This window comes from Cavia porcellus, unplaced genomic scaffold (genome assembly GCF_034190915.1).
Source record: "Cavia porcellus strain 051 isolate PalLab524CR breed Dunkin Hartley unplaced genomic scaffold, mCavPor4.1 scaffold_32, whole genome shotgun sequence".
NCBI lineage: Eukaryota > Metazoa > Chordata > Mammalia > Rodentia > Caviidae > Cavia > Cavia porcellus.
In genome coordinates this window covers 16,502,846-16,521,312 of record NW_026947515.1, presented here as the reverse complement: position 1 = coordinate 16,521,312, position 18,467 = coordinate 16,502,846, and the positions used below count along the sequence as shown (strand labels likewise).

General features: G+C 44.1%; 1 protein-coding gene across 6 annotated transcripts in view; it reads right to left on the bottom strand.

Moving 5' to 3' along the window:
* Positions 1–18,467, bottom strand: part of Pecam1 (platelet and endothelial cell adhesion molecule 1) — a 76,890-nt gene that overhangs the window by 40,192 nt on the left and 18,231 nt on the right. For 4 of the 6 annotated variants that reach the window (XM_005001976.3, XM_003465841.4, XM_005001977.3 and 1 more), the window contains exons 1-2: positions 3,893–4,154; positions 3,783–3,809 (exon numbers count right to left, since the gene is read on the bottom strand). In XM_005001976.3, the coding sequence (XP_005002033.1) occupies positions 3,783–3,809; positions 3,893–3,956 (91 nt within the window). In that variant the 5' untranslated portion in view covers positions 3,957–4,154. Of the gene's footprint in view, positions 1–3,782; positions 3,810–3,892; positions 4,155–5,064; positions 5,163–18,467 lie in introns of those variants that run through there. The other 2 variants (XM_013148386.3, XM_005001978.3) reach the window with 2 other exon arrangements.

Sequence of the window (18,467 nt, the reverse complement as noted above, 5' to 3'; positions counted from 1 at the left end):
TGGCACAGATAGATACCCTGGGACCACAATACCAAATCTCAAAATACTAAATTATGGAGGCTATTTCCTGGACCTCAAGGCCACCCATCGCCACAAGAAGATTCTCCCAGGAAAGAGAAAGCATCCTGACTCAGCCAGCCACCTGGCCCTTGACCTAGAAATGACTCAGAGAGGAGTGGGTGAGAAGAAAGGGCCACCCTCTATTGGCAGGGCACCAACAGGGTACAGGGCACCAGGAGCCATGCAGTCCCTGGTGAACTTGTGTGCTCAGCAGAGAACACACCAACTCATCCTCTGGTGAAATCTCCACCACCTCCAAGAGCACTTCAGATTCCCATCCAGGAGACATTGCCAAACACCTGTGCTGGGTGCTGGGCTTCTGGGGTGAAGGAGGAACCATCCCTGCTGTGTAAGGTGGGGTAGGGGTGGGGGCCCAGCTAGCTGAGGTCCGGTGATGTCGGTGATCCTGAGAGGAAGCACTGCCCAGGAGAGGCCAGAGTCTGAAGAAACTGTCACTGCACTGAGCCCCTGGGGAAGGCAGGCGGGGGCACTCCAGGGGGACAGCATGTTCCCAGCGCCAGGGTGTGGGAAACAGTGTGTTCCGGGCATGGCCAGGCTAGTAACAGGAAGCAGGGTGCAGGGACAGAGGGGCTGGGTGGGCCACGTCAGCTGTGCCAGGAGGGAAGGCCAGGCACTGACCTCTTCAGGAGAGGCATGGCAGATGAGGTTAGAGTTGGAGAAAGATCCTGTGACACAAGCCCAAGGCTGGTCAATAGCCTGGGATGACCAGGTGAAAATGAAGGGGCAGAGATACTCCTAAGGGACTCAGGAGAACTTGTTTTAGGGGATGATGGAATATTCTAGAACTTAAAAGAATATTCTAGAACTAGTCAGTGCTAATGGTGGCCAACATTATGAATATGCCAAATATCATTAATAATGCATTTTATACTACTTGTATTTTATCACTTTGTTTGGCCTGGGAACATTATGTAGTCTTGAGCTTGAATTCACTCGATTTGCCAGGCTGGCCTCAAACTTTCCATCCTCCTACCTCAGCTTCTTGAGTGTTGGAATCTCAGCCATGCACAACCATGCCCAACTTTATAATTTTTAGAAGACTTATTTGAAAGGATATGAAAGTTAAATCTGAAAGATGAGATTCCTGAATTAGGTTCCCGCCCCCCAAGAGGAAATGATGATAAGGGACGAAGACAAAGTCCCAGGGGTGCAGCTGGGGGTGAGGGACCCAGAAGAAGAGGAAGAGATGCAGCTGTTGGCCTCGGGGGGAGCCTAAGGCTCAGGAACCCGGAGATGCACCAGGAGAGGGGATGTGGATAAGCAGAGAAGCGAGGTCCTGGGGTGAGGGAGGGACAGGCTCCAGCCCAGGTGGAGCACAGGCCCCAGATCAGCCAGGAGGAAAGCCAGGAGGATGGGTGGGGAGGCAGATAAGCCTGCAGCCAGGGCCAGGCAGGAAGCGGAGGCAGTTCCCTCCAGACTGTTTTCTAGGTGAAGGTGGAGCTGAAGTCATCTCCTGAATTGCAGTGTGACAGGCTATGGTCGGGTGGAGCTGAGGGGCCCAGAAGGCTGCAGATAGGAGGGGAAAGAGTGGGAACACAGCCAGGCGCACTGGCCAGTCAGGCACCACCCCTCACTGCCCCCGCACGGAATCTAAATGCCACCGTGGGTGGCGAAAGAAAGGAAACCCCGAACCCTGCTAACCCCTAGTGTTGACACTGCAGGGGCCTTGTGACCTCTGGCGCTCAGTTCCCTGCGTGTACTATGAAGCGGGGGCCTGAGGAGCCGGCAGAGACTGGCCCTAAGATCCCCAGGAAGAGAGCGAGCGGCTGACCTGCTGCTTGAGGTGGAGAAGTAGACAATGGCAATGCTGGAAAACCGAGCAAGCGGAGCCAGAGAGCAGGAGCCCCAACCCCACTGCATGTTTGCAAAGCAGGATCCGGTCCTGGGGCACAGTCTGGACAGGAGCCGGAGGTGTGTGCCTGGAGTGGACCTTAATTCATCTCTGCAGGAAAGTTACCTCCTTTTACCCGTCAACCTCACAGGCACTCCAAGCCTTAGGTTCTGTGATTGCCTCAATTTTACATGGGAGAAAAGCTCAAAGAGGCAAAGCCAAACTGTACCAACGACAGGAGCCAGGCCTCTGGCCCCAGCTGGTTGGTCAAGATTTGGGTAACAAACCAGTCATGCCCCGGGCCTGTGAGATGGAGTGGGATGACTTGAAAATAATGCATCTCCTGCCTCCACCAGTTGCCAGGGTGGTCACATCCCCAAGGAGGCACATGGACGTTTGAGCAGGGACTCCTGCAGGTGAGGAGCCACGTTGCAGCCGCCCTGCCCTGTGCTTCCTGAGGCCACAGCTCCAACCTCAACTCAACCTAGGATTGTCCACAAACTTCTCCCAAGAGCTGTACTATTTGCCTGCAAACCAGCTGGTCCTCCTCTAGGCCAACTGAAGTGACTTCTGACAAGGGGTTCACGTCCTCTGGTCTCTCCCTCCATTCACAACCCCCAGCCCTTCTTTTGTGCAATTGCAAATAAAGCAGAACAAAACCCTCTTATTTCAAAATGAAAGTTCATACTCATTCAGCTCTAAAGCAGATGACAAGCCAGGCTTCAAAGACAGGCGGCACCCCCTTCCTGTGTGGGAGCGCAGTGTTACAGATTCAACTGTAGCCTCACAGGTGGATGAAAATGAGAATGCAGTACTTCTTAAAAATCATTCTGGAGGAAAAAAAATTGTAGTACCAATTTCAAAGTTGTTCTGTTTTCATGGCTCTGACAAATTGATTTGGTAGTTAAAATAATTGGGAGGAAAAAAAAACAGAAGATATTATCAAAAACAAAAGTAGGAGCCAGGGATGGTGGTGCACACCTGTAATCCCAGCACTTGGGAGCCTGAGGCAGGAAGATCACTGTGAGTTTGAGGCCAGTCTGGAATCCCTAGTGAATTCAAAGTCAGCCCAAACTGTATAATAAGACCTTGTCTCCCCAAAATCAAACCAAACCAAACAAAAACACAAATAGGCTGGGTAAGGTGGCACATGCCTGTAATCCTGGCACTTACGAGGCTAAGATTGGGTTACCATATGAGTTTAAGGCCAACTGGGCCACATAATGAGTTTAAGCCCAGCCTGAACTATACGGTGAGAGTCTGTCTCAAAAATAAAATAAACATGGGGAGCTGGGCATCGTAGCGGACATGCCTACAATCCTAGATACTCTGTGAGGCTGAGGCAAAAAAAAAAAAAAAAAAAAAAAAATCACAAGTTTGAGTACATCGTAGGCAACTTAGCAGTATAGCAAGATCTTGTCTCGAAAATTGAAAAGGCCCTGGAGATGCAGCTCAGCGCAAAAGTCCTGAGTTCAGCCTTTCCTACCACCCAGAAATAAAAATTAACCATCAGGGAGGAGGCAGAATAGTAAAAAACAATTTACAATAGTACAAACACAAACAGATTATAGAATCACTAGCTTCTTTCCAACTGCCCAGTTCCAACAAACGCCAGTCCACCAGGGTCTAGAAAAAAGTAGATTCTGAAAGGCACTTCTGAACATTTGGAAACGCAGCTTCTAAAATGCACTGAGTAGAACGTGGCTTAGATCAAGCGTTGTTGTTTTAAGTTCTTCTAAAGAAGACTCCCAACTGGGATAAACTATCCCATTGGAGAATTTTCCTCCATTTTGATAGACATCAACCCCAAACCATTTTGCACAAGTTTTAGGAATTACAGAAGACAAGAGAGAGGAACATCGTAACTTACAGTTTCCATGACTCTCAAGGCTCCGACCTGGAAGAGACAGAAGAAATCTGTTGGTTTCAGAAGCTCAGTGCTCAGGAAAGGAAAAGGCAGCGGGGACAGGGACAACTCACAGAGCAACAGGGTCAGCAGGGCCGCCAGCCACATCGCGCTCCTCTGGTCCCACACCGGGGGCATCCTGAAAGCAAAGGCTGCCCGGCACACTCAGTCCTGCCTTTGGGCCATGCCTTGAAAATAGTTTCCAGGAGCCGCCAATGAGAAACCTGCTTGGTGAAAAGCAGAAACAATTTGGTAAGTGCTCCAGGCGCCCCAGAGAGACCTTCTGTGGTGCTGGTCAGGTAATGGCGGCCATTGCTTGGGAAACCCAGAACAATGAGACCTGGGCTGGGCTGATATCTCCTCAGGAAATGACTGGCCTTCCTGAGGGACCACTGAATGCAGTTGCTTTGTTTAAGGAAAGAAAAAAAAAAGCACAAGTGACATTTATCTCCCTATTCTTGACTCTCCCTGTTTTGTCTGGATTAGGGATCTCCTTCTTGTGGCCGGTGAAGGCTTTTTTTTTCTGTCTCCAGCCCCCACTCAAAGTGTTTCCTTACTGGACACTTACCAAGGTCTCCCTGCCTTTCCCTTGTCCCCCTCCCCAAAGGGGTCCTCTGCACAGTCTAACCTGGGCCTCCTGCTTTTCTGAACTGACTTTTCCAAAACATCATGGAGTCCACCACAGAGGTTGGAAGGCAGACTCAGGGGGCTCCCTCTGGCTTGTGCAGTGCCCTCACCACTTAGAGACCTTCTTCTAGTCTTGGTCCCAAACACACACTCACTGTACCGGGCCACAGAGAGTTTTCTAAACTATAAATCAGGTTCTTCCACTTCCCTGTTTGAAACCCCATCATTGTGCTCCAAAAAATGTTGGTTTGTGACCCTCCCATATTGGCCCTCAATTATCTTCCCAGCTCGGACCCTCATCATACTTTTTTTCCTCAATCTACACTTCAGTGGCTACAATGTAGTTTTCAGAATGCATTGGTGCCTTTCCTAATCCTGTTCACTGGGGCCACAGGGCTCAGTGGCATGAGCACCTGCCTGGCTAAGGGTAAGACTCTGAATTCGATTCCTGGTACAAACAAAACAAAACAAAACAAAAACAAAAAACTAACCAACTCGGCTCATCTACTTCAAGGGTCCTTTTCTTCTGTGAGCTGAATGCTACAATCCCTTCTAACTCACTCCAGGAAGGTTTGCCCGGCCTCCGCTGCCCCAGCCGCCCTTCCTCTGTGGCCCTTACCTTCCCGGTCTCCCCGTCAGAGATCTCTGTGGCAGGCTCCAGAGACAGGTCCTCCCGGATGGGCTACTTCCCCCTGATGGCAGGGCCACTGCTGGGTCCTAGAGTATGATCAGGAACACCAGTCAGAGGGCTGTGACCATCCAGACGATGAGGGGAAGTCACTACACCAGCCCAACTGTGTCATCTTTGCCCCGAGGGTGCCATGTTCTTTCTGAAACACCTCCCTCTGCTACAGGCCTTCTTCAAGGAAGACACTTTCCAACAGCAGAAAAGAAGAGCCAGACTTGTCTGCCTCAGGGCAAGCACCGAGCAGGAATGGTTTCCAGTAAGCAGATAACCCTATCTGGCAGTTCAGTGCAGGTTGTGAGAAAGGCTGTTGAGGGACACACTTACCTCACTTATTCCTTGAGAATTTTTTTTCTGTGGTGCTGTTTAGGGTTGTTGCTGTGGTTTCCCATTCCCCATGTCCCACTGTAAACTACTGTCTTCTTTGGAAATCTATTAGAAACTATTCCCACCCATATTCAGGTATGGTGGCACACGCCTGTGATCCCATGATTTGGGAGGCTGAGGCAGGAGGATTGCCATGAGTTCAAAGTCAGCCTGGGCTACACAGTGAGTTCAAGGCCAGCCTGAACTACATGGTGAGACTGTCTTAAAAATTAAATTAGGAAGGAAGGAAGGAAGGAAGGAAGGAAGGAAGGAAGGAAGGAAGGAAGGAAGGAAAGATTCCTGTCATCTAACCAAACGCTGAGTGGTAAAGGAAAAATGTGGAAACATTTTGCTACCTCACTGGCAGCAAGACTGCCTCAGCCTCCTGAGTGCTAAATGTAAACAGTTTGAAAAGGAGAAAAATTATATCCTATAATTCCTAGCATACACTAGACTGATTTTCCAATAACCAAATATCTGAGCATTCAACCATTTTCTTAAAAAACATGTTTGCGCTGAACAGCCCACGCTGGCCACGAACTCCAGCTCCTCCTGTCTCGGGCTCCCAGGTAATTAGGATTACTGTACCCACTATCCCTGGCTTTGGGTTACAAATTTTTGATCCCAAAATATGTCCTTTTTCCCTTTCCAAAAAGTGAACCAATAAAAAGACTGAGTCCCAAATGAACACTGTAGGAAACGTTGGGCCAAGAACAGCAGGAAGCCAGGCGTGGTCACTGATTCACACCTGTAATCCCACCTGCCGGGGAGACTGAGTCAGAAGGATGGCAAGTTTGAGGGCAGCCTTGAAACTTGTGATGTCGCTCGATGACAGAGTGCTTGCTCAGCATGCACTTGGAGAGGCCTTGGAGTGCTCTCTGCCAGAGAGAAAGAGCTCACAAATCAACTTCTTTGGGGAGAGGGAGAAATGGAGGGGGGCGACAAGAAGACCCAGAAATGCGGTCTGTGTATGTGTTGGGCACATAGTTAGACACTGTGGGCTTGAGGGGTGGGGCCAGGGGCTGAGGGTCCAGAACAGCACGCTTTGCCAGTTACAGTTACAAAGAAACAAAGACTTCACTATGTCATCTATTTATAATAATTTGTTAGGTCTCAGACCTAAAGCAAGAGCACAATGACACCTTAAGGCTACACACTGTGCACATTCATTCTGCTATCTGGCCACCTAGTCATCTAATTCCAAAACAAGGCTGTATCTTCCTCATCACTCAAATGGAATTGACAGGAACAGATATATTTCTACAGGCTGTGCTCCTGCCTTTGAATAAACAGGAAGTAAAACAGGCCCAAATCACAGCAAGAAGGCAACCTGCTAAGGAAGTGGCTTTTCTGAGCAGCTGAGTGTAGAGCGGGGCTTAGGGAGAAAAGGTAGAGCGGGCAAGCACAGACGCTCCAGTTACAGGTGTCAGAGAACGAAGGCCTCCATCTGTTTCAAGACTGTGGTGATCAGAAATAAGAGCCTCAGGATTTCACCCCGCCTTGTCCATGGGTCTTTTTTTTTTTTTTTTTTTTTTTTATTTAAGAGGAAAAAGAGAAAAACACAAAACAAACCAAAGCGGCGTAAGGGTACACGCAATACAGAACTACAAAACAAAACAAAACAAAACAAAACAAAACAAAACAAAAAACCATAACAGTAAGAAATTACCTGCTAGTAGATTACACACTATTTTCTTGAAAATAGTTCCTCAAATCACAGTATCAAAGAACACAAGGTGGACATTCAAACAGGGAGACTGCAAACAGCTGTGTTCAATGTTCCAAAAACATTGATAAAGTCAGCTATTTAACACCCCCAAACACACTTGCTGTTATAACCGTTAGAGCTCCTTTTCTTTTTTTTTTTTTCCCTCTCTTTTTTACAACAAAATTTACACATCTTGGATTTTATTACTCCTTAGTGCTTATTACTTTCTTTGGGGGGGGGGGAGAGAATACAGTCAAATATGGCAAAACAAAGCTGTCAGTCAATACCAAGGATAGACGTAGCACATGGTGTAGAACAGAGTACAAGTTTATCAACAATGGTTATCAACGTTGTCCCTTGTTTCCTTAAAAAGAATTGTCTATCTCATTAGATATTATAAAGTTGGACAAAACAGTAGAGAACAAGACCAATAAAACTTAGGCATTGTAAACATTACAGGACTTCCAAAGAAGACAATAGTCAAACCAGAATGGGTATCTTAGTGAATCTTATTGTCTTCAAAGTAGTTGCCTATGTCTTCAAACTTGATACTATCATATAGAATGGAACAGAGTCTAATCAGTCAAAACAAGATCGTGGGAGTACTACAGGACTTCAAAACAAGTTAATAGGAAATCGAAAAGAGTTACTATTTATATACCCTAATTTTTTTGAATTTTTTCTTTAATTAAGACAAACATAAGAAATGACTAAATAATTTTTTTTGAAACAATAAGGGGGAGATTGAGATAAAACAGGACATAACAATATAACAATAGAGGTCACAGCATGACTGTTTCAATAACCTAGTACTTCACCACCTTATAACCTGACTTAATAGTAGTTACCATAGTGTCTTTTTCCTTGAAATATTTGGGTAAAACTTCATATACTCTAGCTTCAAATATTTTCATATCAAGAAGCCCAGAATAAAGCCTTTCTAATTAATGAGTGAAAACTTTATAAGGCTTCAAGGCCACCTAATGGGGAATCATGATTACCACATTTATATATTTGAATCATTACTTACATTAGGGAAACTATTCAGTATTCACACATGCGAGATTGATTTATTTCACTTATGAGTATGGTCTCAAGCTGTGCCCATTTATTGATAAATATCTCAATGTGATCCTTCTTTATAGCTGAATAATACTCCATTGTATAGAAATACCACAACTTTTTTATCCATTCCTCAGTTGATGGGCACTTGGGTTGTTTCCAAGATCTGGCGATTACAAATTGTGCTGCTATAAACATAGGTGCACATATATCACTGTGGTATGATGCTTTCAGTTCTTCTGGGAATATGCCTAGAAGTGGAATAGCTGGAATAAATGGGATTTCCAGTCCCAACTTTTTGAGAAATCTCCAGACAGATCTCCACAAAGGCTGTACCAGTCTACACTCCCACCAGCAGTGCAGGAGAGTTCCTTTTTCCCCACAGCCTCTCCAGCATTTGTTGTCGGTTTTCTTGATCCTGGCCATTCTTTCAGGAGTGAGATGGTATCTCAGTGTGGTTTTAATTTGCATTTCTCTAATGACCAATGATGATGAGCATTTTTTCATGTATTTATTTGCCATTTGCATTTCTTCATCTGAGAATTGCATATTCATCTCAGATGCCCATTTTTGGATTGGATCTTTGAATTTCGGAGGTCTGAGTTTCTTTAATTCTTTATATGTTTTAGACAAGAGGCCCTTGTCTGAGAGAGAGTTCACTAAAATCTTTTCCCAGTTTGTGGGTTTTCTTTTCACTATGCTGGAGATTTCTTTTGACATGCAGAAACTTTTTAATAAGAAGTGGTCCCAGTTACTGATTCTGGGAAGTATTTCCCGTGCGGTTTGAGTCCTGTTCATGAATTCTTTACCTACTCCTATGTCTCCAAGGTTTCTACCTATTTTGTCTTCCAATAGATTTAGTGTTTCTGTTTTAATATTCAGATCTTTGACCCATTTAGATTTTAATTTAGTACATGGTGATAGACATGGGTCTAGCTTTAGTTTTCGGCAAATGGAGAGCCAGTTTTTCCAGCACCATTTATTAAAGAGACTGTCGTTCTTCCAGTGAACCTGCTTGGCTCCTTTATCAAAAATAAGGTGGTTGAGTGTGTTCGTAGTTGTGGTTGTATCTTCTAATCTATTCCACTGATCTTCAGCTCTGTTTTGATTCCAATACCATGTTGATTTTACTACTGTTGCTTTGTAGTATAACTTCAAGTCAGGGATTGTGATGCCTCCTGCTTTGTCTTTGCTGCTTAGAATTGCCTTTGCGATTCTAGGTCTCTTCTGGTTCCAGATGAAATTTAGGAGTGATTTCTCTAGATCTATAAGGTATGTTGATGGTATTTCTATTGGGATTGCATTGAATCTGTATAACAGTTTTGGGAGAATGGCCATTTTCACAATGTTTGTTCTTCCTATCCATGAGCAAGGGATGTCTTTCCATTTTCTGAGATCATCTTCAATTTCCTTTTTCAGTGTATTATAATTTTCACTGTATAAGTCTTTCACTTCTTTCGTAAGAGTAATTCCTAAATATTTCATTTTTTTGCTTGCTAATGTGAATAGTCCAGTTTCTCTTATTTCCCTCTCTGTAATTTTGTTGTTCGTGTATAGGAATGCTATTGATTTCTGAGTATTGATTTTGTATCCAGCCACATTACTGAATTTATTTATTGTATCTAAGAGTATTTCAATGGAGTTTAGGGGGTCTTCTATGTAGAGTATCATGTCATCTGCAAACAATGATAATTTAACTTCTTCTTTTCCTATCTTTACCCATTTTATTTCTCTTTCTTGCCTAATTGCTCTGACTAGTACTTCCAGTACTATATTAAATAGGAGTGGTGATAAAGGACATCCTTGTCTTGTACCCGATTTTAAAGTAAAGGCTTTCAATTTTTGGCCATTTAGTATGATGCTGGCTGTTGGTTTGTCATAAATGGCCTTTATTATATTGAGGTAAAGACCATTTATTCCAATTTTCTGTAAAGTTCTTATCATGAATAAGTGTTGGACCTTATCGAAGGCTTTTTCTGCATCTATAGAGATGATCATGTGATTCTTATTTTTGGCTTTATTGATATGGTGGATTACATTTATTGATTTGCGTATGTTGAACCATCCTTGCGTTCCTGGGATGAATCCCACCTGGTCATGGTGTATAATCTTCTTGATGATTTGCTGGATCCTATTTGCCAATATTTTATTGAGGATTTTTGCATCTGTGTTCATTAGGGAGATCGGTCTATAGTTCTCTTTTATAGTTGGGTCTTTCTCAGGTTTTGGTACTAGAGTAATATTTGCTTCCAGGAATGACTTAGGAAGGATTGCTTCCCTTTCAATTTCATTGAATAGTTTGAGGAGTGTCGGCATTAGGTCTTCTTTATATTTCTTGTAGAATTCTGCAGTGAATCCATCTGGGCCTGGGCTCTTCTTGGTGGGCAAGGACCCAATTACATTCTCAATTTCATTAGCAGAGATTGGGTTATTCAACAGTTTTATATCCTCTTGATCTAGCTTTGGTACTTCATATGCTTCTAAGAATCTGTCTATTTCTTCTGTGTTATCAAACTTTTGAGAGTAGAGGTTTTCGAAATAGGTGTTGATGATCCTCTGTATTTCTATTGGGTCTGTAGTGATTTCTCCTTTTTCATTTCTTATTGCATGAATTTGAGCTTTTTCTTTCCTTTTTTTAATAAGGTTGGCTAGGGGCTTATCGATTTTATTTATTCTTTCAAAGAACCAACTCTTTGATTCGTTGATTCTTTGGATTGTTTTCTTAGTCTCTATTGCATTGATTTCTGCTCTGATTCTTATAATTTCCTCTCTTCTTTTGGCTTTGGGCTTGACTTGCTCTTCTTTTTCTAGCTGTTTGAGGTGTAGCATCAAGTTATTTACTTGTATTCGTTCTGTTTTCCTGATGTGGGAACTCAGTGCAATAAATTTTCCTCTCAGAACGGCTTTCATTGCATCCCACAGATTCCGGTAAGTTGTATCTGCATTTTCATTTTCTTTTAGGTATTGTTTAATTTCTTCTTTAATTTCTTCTGTGACCCACTGATTACTCAAGAGTGTGTTATTTAGTTTCCATGTGTTTGCGGAATTTTTGCAGTATCCTTTGTCATTAATTTCTAATTTCAGAGCGCTATGATCCGATAATATGCAAGGGATGATTTCAACTCTTTTGCATTTGCTTAAATATGTTCTGTGAGCTAATATATGGTCTATTTTAGAAAATGATCCATGTACTGCTGAGAAGAATGTGTATTCTGATGTTGTTGGGTGGAACATTCTGTATATGTCTATCAAACCCATTTGTTCACAGGTGTGATTCAGTTCTGTTATTTCTTTGCTCATTTTCTGTCTGGTTGATCTGTCCCTTGGTGTCAGTGGTGTATTAAGGTCTCCTGTTACAATTGTGTTACTGATAATTTGAGTTTTCATTTCTGTTAATAATTGTTTTATATAACTGGGTGCTCTGGAGTTTGGTGCGTATATATTTAAGATAGTTATCTCTTCCTCTTGGAGTTTTCCCCTTACGAGTATGTAGTGACCTTCTTTGTCCTTTATGGTCATTGTTGGTTTAAAGTTCACGTTGTCTGCAAACAGAATGGCTACTCCTGCCTTTTTTTGGATTCCTGCTGCATGAAGAATTGTTTTCCATCCTTTGACTTTCAGTCTGTGAGTATCTTTCTGGGTTAGATGGGTTTCCTGTAAACAGCATATGGTTGGATTTTGTTTCTTGATCCATTCTGCTAGCCTGTTTCTTTTGATTGGTGCATTGAGACCATTTACATTAATGGTTATTACTGTTAAATGCTGGTTAATTGTAGGAATGTTATCTCTCTGCTGTTGCATCTTTATCTTTCGGTTCTGTTTAATTATTTGCTTTGCTTAGTGGTTTTTTCCTTTGTGTATCTAAACTGTCTTTCAATATTTTTTGCAGGGTTGGTTTGGTGTTCATGAAGTTCTTCAGCTGTTCTTTGTCATGGAAGTATCGTATTGCACCATCTATTTTGAATGATAGTTTTGCAGGATATATCAGTCTTGGTTGGAAATCATTTTGCTTTAGGATCTGTAATACTTCACTCCATGCTCTTCTTGACTTTATCGTTTGTGCTGAGAAGTCTGCTGTGATTCTGATAGGTTTTCCTTTATAAGTGATTTGTCTTTTCTCTCTGACAGCTTTTAATAATCTATTCTTGTGTTGGATTTCTGGGATGGTGACTATTATATGTCTGGGTGTAGTTTTATTTTGGTTATGACTGTTTGGAGTTCTATATGCTTCACTGATCCTGATGTCAGTTTCTGATCTCATGCTTGGGAAATTTTCAGCTATTACTTCTCTAAATATCCTCCTGACATCCTTCATGTTGTCTCCCTCTCTTTCATTAATCCCTATCATTCTTATGTTATTCTTCTTTGCATCGTCTTGCAGTTGTTGAATTGTTGTTTCCTGGTTCCTTGTTATTTTCAAAAGATCTTTCCTTTCCTGTTCACTAGCTGCAATCCTGTCTTCAAGGTCTGAAATTCTATCTTCACTTTCATTAAGGCGGTTTTTACAACTTTCAGTGGAGTTTTTTATTTCCTGTATATCTCTGTGCATCTGCATTATGTATTCTGTTTGTTTCTTATATTGCTCGTCTAGGGATTCTATCTTTTTGTTTAGTTCCTCCAATTTTTTATCTGTGTTTTCTTTAGATATATTTAGAATCTCTTTCATTTCTTTTATCATTTCTTCTTTTATCTGGGAGATTATTTCGAGTTTGAATTTCTTTAAAGCTTCCTGGAGTTGCTTGTCAATTTCAGTGGCTATTGTGTCCGATATATGAGGTGGATGGGATATATTTTCTTCTATATACATCGCTCCTAGGGTTTCTTGAGATGGGCTGGAGGTTTGAGGTTGTAATTTGGTCTTTCGTTTTGTCATTTTCCTATATTTCTGTGTTTCAAGTGTTACTTGAAAGCTTCCTCAGGATCTGTTGAAAATCCCCTTCTATGTTTGGAGCTACTGGGACTCTGGCGCCGTGCTACTCCAAGCCATTAGGCCTACAGAATCAGTGGCCCTCCTCTGCCTGCTCAGAACTCCGCAGTTCCAGACAAGCTGGGCCTCAGGGACACTGTGCGCCCACCTGCCCCTTGGAAGCTCCACAGTTCTTCAATCGCAGCCGGGTTAGGGTACTCACCACAGGCCGCAGTGCTTCAGGAACCTGTGGACCCTCTCTGGTTGCAGAGATATCCACAGTCCTCCAGACACGCAGAGAGGCCAGTGAGGGCACCCCAGATCTGCCCAGCTCCTCCTCTGCAGACCTATCTTGTCCATGGGTCTTTGTGACCTTGGGGAGCGGAAGACAGGACCAGTCCTCTGCACACTGTTGGGACCTGTCCCCGCCGAGGGATGTGCCTGTAACACTGCACAGATCAGAAGCCTGAGGGTCTAGCATCCTCCTTGGGCTTTGATGCCTTAAGTGCACAGAGACTCATTTCCTTTACCTTGGAATAATACTCCCATCTACCCACTGCACAGGCCTGGTAGGGAGGTGAAACATTTGGAAGCACATTTAACCAGTGGAGCGCAACACTGTACAGTTCAAATTGAAAATTGCAAAAGTTTAGGATCTTAGGAATTGCGATTTGGGAGACACTGTTTCATATAGTCTGATCCATGTCCCAAAGAAGGCAGGAAAAGTGGAAGCTTAAGTGGTCCAGGAATGCAGAGGTAAAACTTCTTTGTAGAGAATTCTATTGGGGAGAAACAAAAGATTCTGTCTGATGGGGCTTTGTGATCAATAGAAGATACAGAACAGAAGGCCTGTGCTTGGTTAAAAAAAAGAAAAAAAGTTCATAGGAAAGAACCTGCTGGCCTCTGGATGAGCATCTTGAACATCTGAGCACAATGTACGATCTATTCCAGATGCACACAGAGGGCAGAGGTGACCAAGGCTCACCTTCCACAGCGGCACCGTGGTTTATGAGTCTTGCTTCTTGATTGCCTGTCAAAAGCTTTTTCAATGATGTTTCCATCATGGTTTTTCCTTTTCTCCCTTCCCTTCCCTTCTCTCCTTCTCTTTCTTTCCCTATCTCTCCCCCAGCAGAAACTAGAGATTGATCTTGAACTACATCCCCAATCCACTTTTTTTTTCTTCCAAAACAGGGTCTCACTATGTAGTTCAAGCCAGCCTAGAACTCACTCTGTAACCTAGGTTGGTTTTAAACTCACTACCATCTGCCTGCCTCAGCCTCCCAAGTACAGGGATTACAACCATGCACCACCACACCTGTTCCCTATCCTTTTGATTTTTACTTTTTTAAATTTTAAAACAGGGCTTTCACTATATTGCCCAAGATGGCCTTCAGCTTGCAATCCTGCGGCTCAGTCGTCCACATTTCTGGGATTACAGTTGAGACCACCTTACCAGGCTCCCTTTCCTTTTAGAACAATAAGAGCTCAGTATCCGCTAACACAACAATAGCAATCATGGCAGCTATTGCTTTGGTTTGGGCCGAGCCTGCCCCGTCTGAGCGGCTGCTTTTACCAGCTCCACTGCCAGAAGAAGCTCAAGCAAGCTCATGGAGACAGGCATAGAGCCTTTGCTTTGAGAGCTAACCTGTCAACTTCCAGCATGAAGTGGTCAGCTGGGCCACAGGAGGCCACAGGACACTGCAGAGTGTTCCACACTGCTCCATCCTGCGGGAGACTCCTGCCCGGAGATAGGGTGTTTTATATGTGGCCAGAGAGATTCTTATCATTGTAGAAAAGAAAAATTACAGACTACATTGGCTTCAATAAGACTATATTAAGACATTTTAAGTGTTTCTTTCAAGTTAGTGAGTAATAAGACTCTGTTTCAAAATGAAAAGTAAAGCTGGGTATGTTGGTGCATGCCTAGAACTGTAGTACCAGGGGACCTGGGGCAGGAGGGTTGCTGTGAGTTAAGGGCCAGGCTGGGCTACACAGTTACTTCAAAACTAACCTGAACTGCATAGTGAGACCCTGTTTCAATAAATAAATAAATAAATATTTGTTTTGTTATGTTTTTTTTGAGTCAGGGTCATGTCATGTAGTTTAAGGTGGCCTTGGACTCATTACGCAGCCCAGGTTGGCCTTGAACTCAAAATGATTCTCCTGCCTCGGCCTCCCAAGTGCTAGGATTACAGGGGTGCACCACACTTGGCTAATATATAAACTTTTAAAACCCAATTTAAAAAGGTCTGGAGCTGTTTCCTGGTTGCCATGAGGTGCTCACAGCTAAGGATTTGCTCAGAGGATGCTTCAGACTGGGACTTTTCAGCAGCCCTGGGCCTGCAAGACTTTGGCCCAGGTTGGATTGAATAGAGTTTGCATAATGAGATGGAGAGGAACCCACCAGAGGCTGGTGTTTAACCAGAAAGTCACCCGTATTCTCATGTGTGCAGAGCTGCTTTGGGAAGGTGGTTGGCTTCAGGAGGAGCTACCCTGACTGCTGGTGAGCTCACAGCTAACTGTGCTGTGAGGAGGCAGGCTCCGCTGGAAGATGGGGGTCCCTGACTTTGGAGGGTGGATCTCCCTCCCTGGCTTCCTGCTTCTCCTTCTGCTTGCTGGCTGCTGTGATGAGAGAAGCTCTCTTCTGCCATGCCCTCTCACAGTGCTTTTGCCTTGGGACCCCAAAACAGGGAGTCCAACCAAACTTCTCCTTTTTTTTTTTTTTTGTCTTTTTCCTTTTTATCGGTACCAGGGATCGAACTCATGACTGCCTGCTTTCAAGGCAGGCGCTTATGCCGCTGAGCTAAACCCCCAGCCCCCCAAACTTCTCCTTTTTAAAAAGAATGCCTTGGGTTCAATCTCTTGTATCATGAAAACTAGCAACAAAACCACTATGTCTGTCTCCATTTTGCACCCATCTCCTTTGTTCTGAGTCATTCTACTTGGGAGTGGCCTTATGTTATAGAAAACAGTTGAATCCATAAATATCTTTCATCAACATCCCATCCTCATTTTAGAATTTATTTTGAGACTAACCAACTTGTTCAGGTTGGGCTCAAATTTCCAACCCTCCTGCCCCAGCCTCCCAGAGTACTGGGATTACAGGCATGTGACATCATGCCTGGCCATAAATATTTTATGGAGGACAACCCCCCCCCCAGGCAAGTGCAACTTTCATACCCTGCTGGGAGCACGTCCCACGGACTAAGCCTGAGATTGTGACCGTGATAGTCAGCTTTGCATTACTGTGACACAGTACCTGAGATAAACTTAAAAGGAGGAATGACTTATTTGGAATGAGTGTTGAGACAGGGTCTTGCTATGCAGTTCAGGCTACTTTTTAACTCACCATGTACCTAGGTTGGCCTTGAACTCACGGCACTCCTACTGCCTTAGGATCCCAGTGCTGAGGTTACAGGTGTGCAGAAATATTTATTCTGACTGATGGTCTCAGAGGTTTCGGTCTGAGGACAAATGGTTTCACCGTTTGGGTTTCAGATGAGATGGATTATCATGGCAGTAGAGTCATGTGGCTGAGAATGCTCACCGCCTAGCAACCAGGAAGCAGAAAGAAAAAAGCCCAGGGAAAAGCAGTTGGGGACAAGATACGGTCCCCCAAGGCATAGCCCGAGACTCATTCTTTTTAACTACCTCCTGAATTTCCTGTGCATCAATGAAATCAGAGCCCTGTTACCTTCTAAAACTCCCACTTCTGAAAAACACTGCTAATTTAGGCCAGGCGTGGTGGCACACACCTGTAATCCCAGCACTCAGGAGGCTGAGGCAGGAGGATCCTTGTGAGTTCCAGACCAGCCTGAGCTACAAAGTGAGCTCAAGGCCAGCCTGAACTGCACAGTGAGACTCTGTCTCAAAAAGACAAAAAAACAAAAACAAACAAATCCAAACCACAACAGTGATCGCATGGACCACCACCTGATCCCAATCACTCACTGACTGACGCATACTTCTGGTACCCTTGCCTATACAATATGGGAGTTTACATCAGTATCCCCAAAGACAGGGCTACTATAGCTGTAATTGTTCAAGAGCCTTTCTTGCCTTTCAATGTTAATTTTTGTTTGATTTCTTCAGAGAGAGAGAGATCGGATCTGATTTTTTGAGAGCCTCTCCCCCTAGAATTGGACGTCTGGCCTAGGACTTCAGTAACATTGCCAGATACTAACTCTGCTAGTGTCTTTTAAAATTACTTTTGCTGAGCCAGGTGTGGTTGCACACACCTGTAATCCCAGCACTTGGGAGGCTGAGGCAGGAGGATCATTGCAAAGTCGAGACCACTTTGGACTACAAAGTACGCGCATGGCCAGCCTGAACTACATAATGAAACTGTGTTTCAAAAAGACAAAAAATTAAATTAAATTACCTTTCATAGTGCTTTGATCTTGAATTTCAGCTCCCACATTGTGAAAAATACATTTTTGTGGTTTCTAACCCACTTAGTCTATAGCATTCGGTTTAATAGTCCAGATAGACTAAGATGCCACATAGGATGGTATCCATGGGTTCCAAGGGTTAGGACCTCATATTTTGGGGACCATGATCAGCTTCCCAAAAGGAGGATCATGATCCGTGTTTCAGACGGGGAGCCTGTGGGCCACGTGGTAAAGCATCGACTCAGTGCTCAGGGTCACAGCTGCCTGCCTGTGTCTGTCTGGCTTCCTCAGAGGACTCAGACCTAGCCGGGCATGTTGCTGGGCAGAAGACCCACACCTAGGACCTGGCCGACTCGCGTGAATCCTGAGACCAGGGTTTGCCGTCACACAGGACCTTGTACTCAGAAGCCTCCGGGCCCAGTTTAGTGGCCTGTTGTGGTCATCTTGAAATTCTTCACAGTTTGTGAAAAACAGACCCTAAGATTTCATCTGCATGAATTAAGGAACTGAATATGAATATGACTTTGGACAAGATAAGGAACAGATGAGTGGAAAGAGGGCACACGGGCCACCAGATCCAGCAAATAAAAATAACTGCTAGCAGGTATATTCAAATTTTAGATAACGCCGTCACCTGTTAAATACACCTATGTGCCACACCTTCCATGGGACAGGAGGAAATGTGGGACACAGAAATCCTGTGGACACAGGATCTGCGTTTGTCTGACCACTACCCCAGGACTCCTCCTGGGAAGCAGCCTGTCGCTGGCATAGATGCCCCGCACACAAACACCAGATCTTCTGGGTGCTAAAGCAATCTGTTTCCCAATCTTTTTTCTTTCAAGTCAGGTGACTGGAGGTGACACAGGAGAAATGACATAAACCACAGCTGGTGATCAGAGGG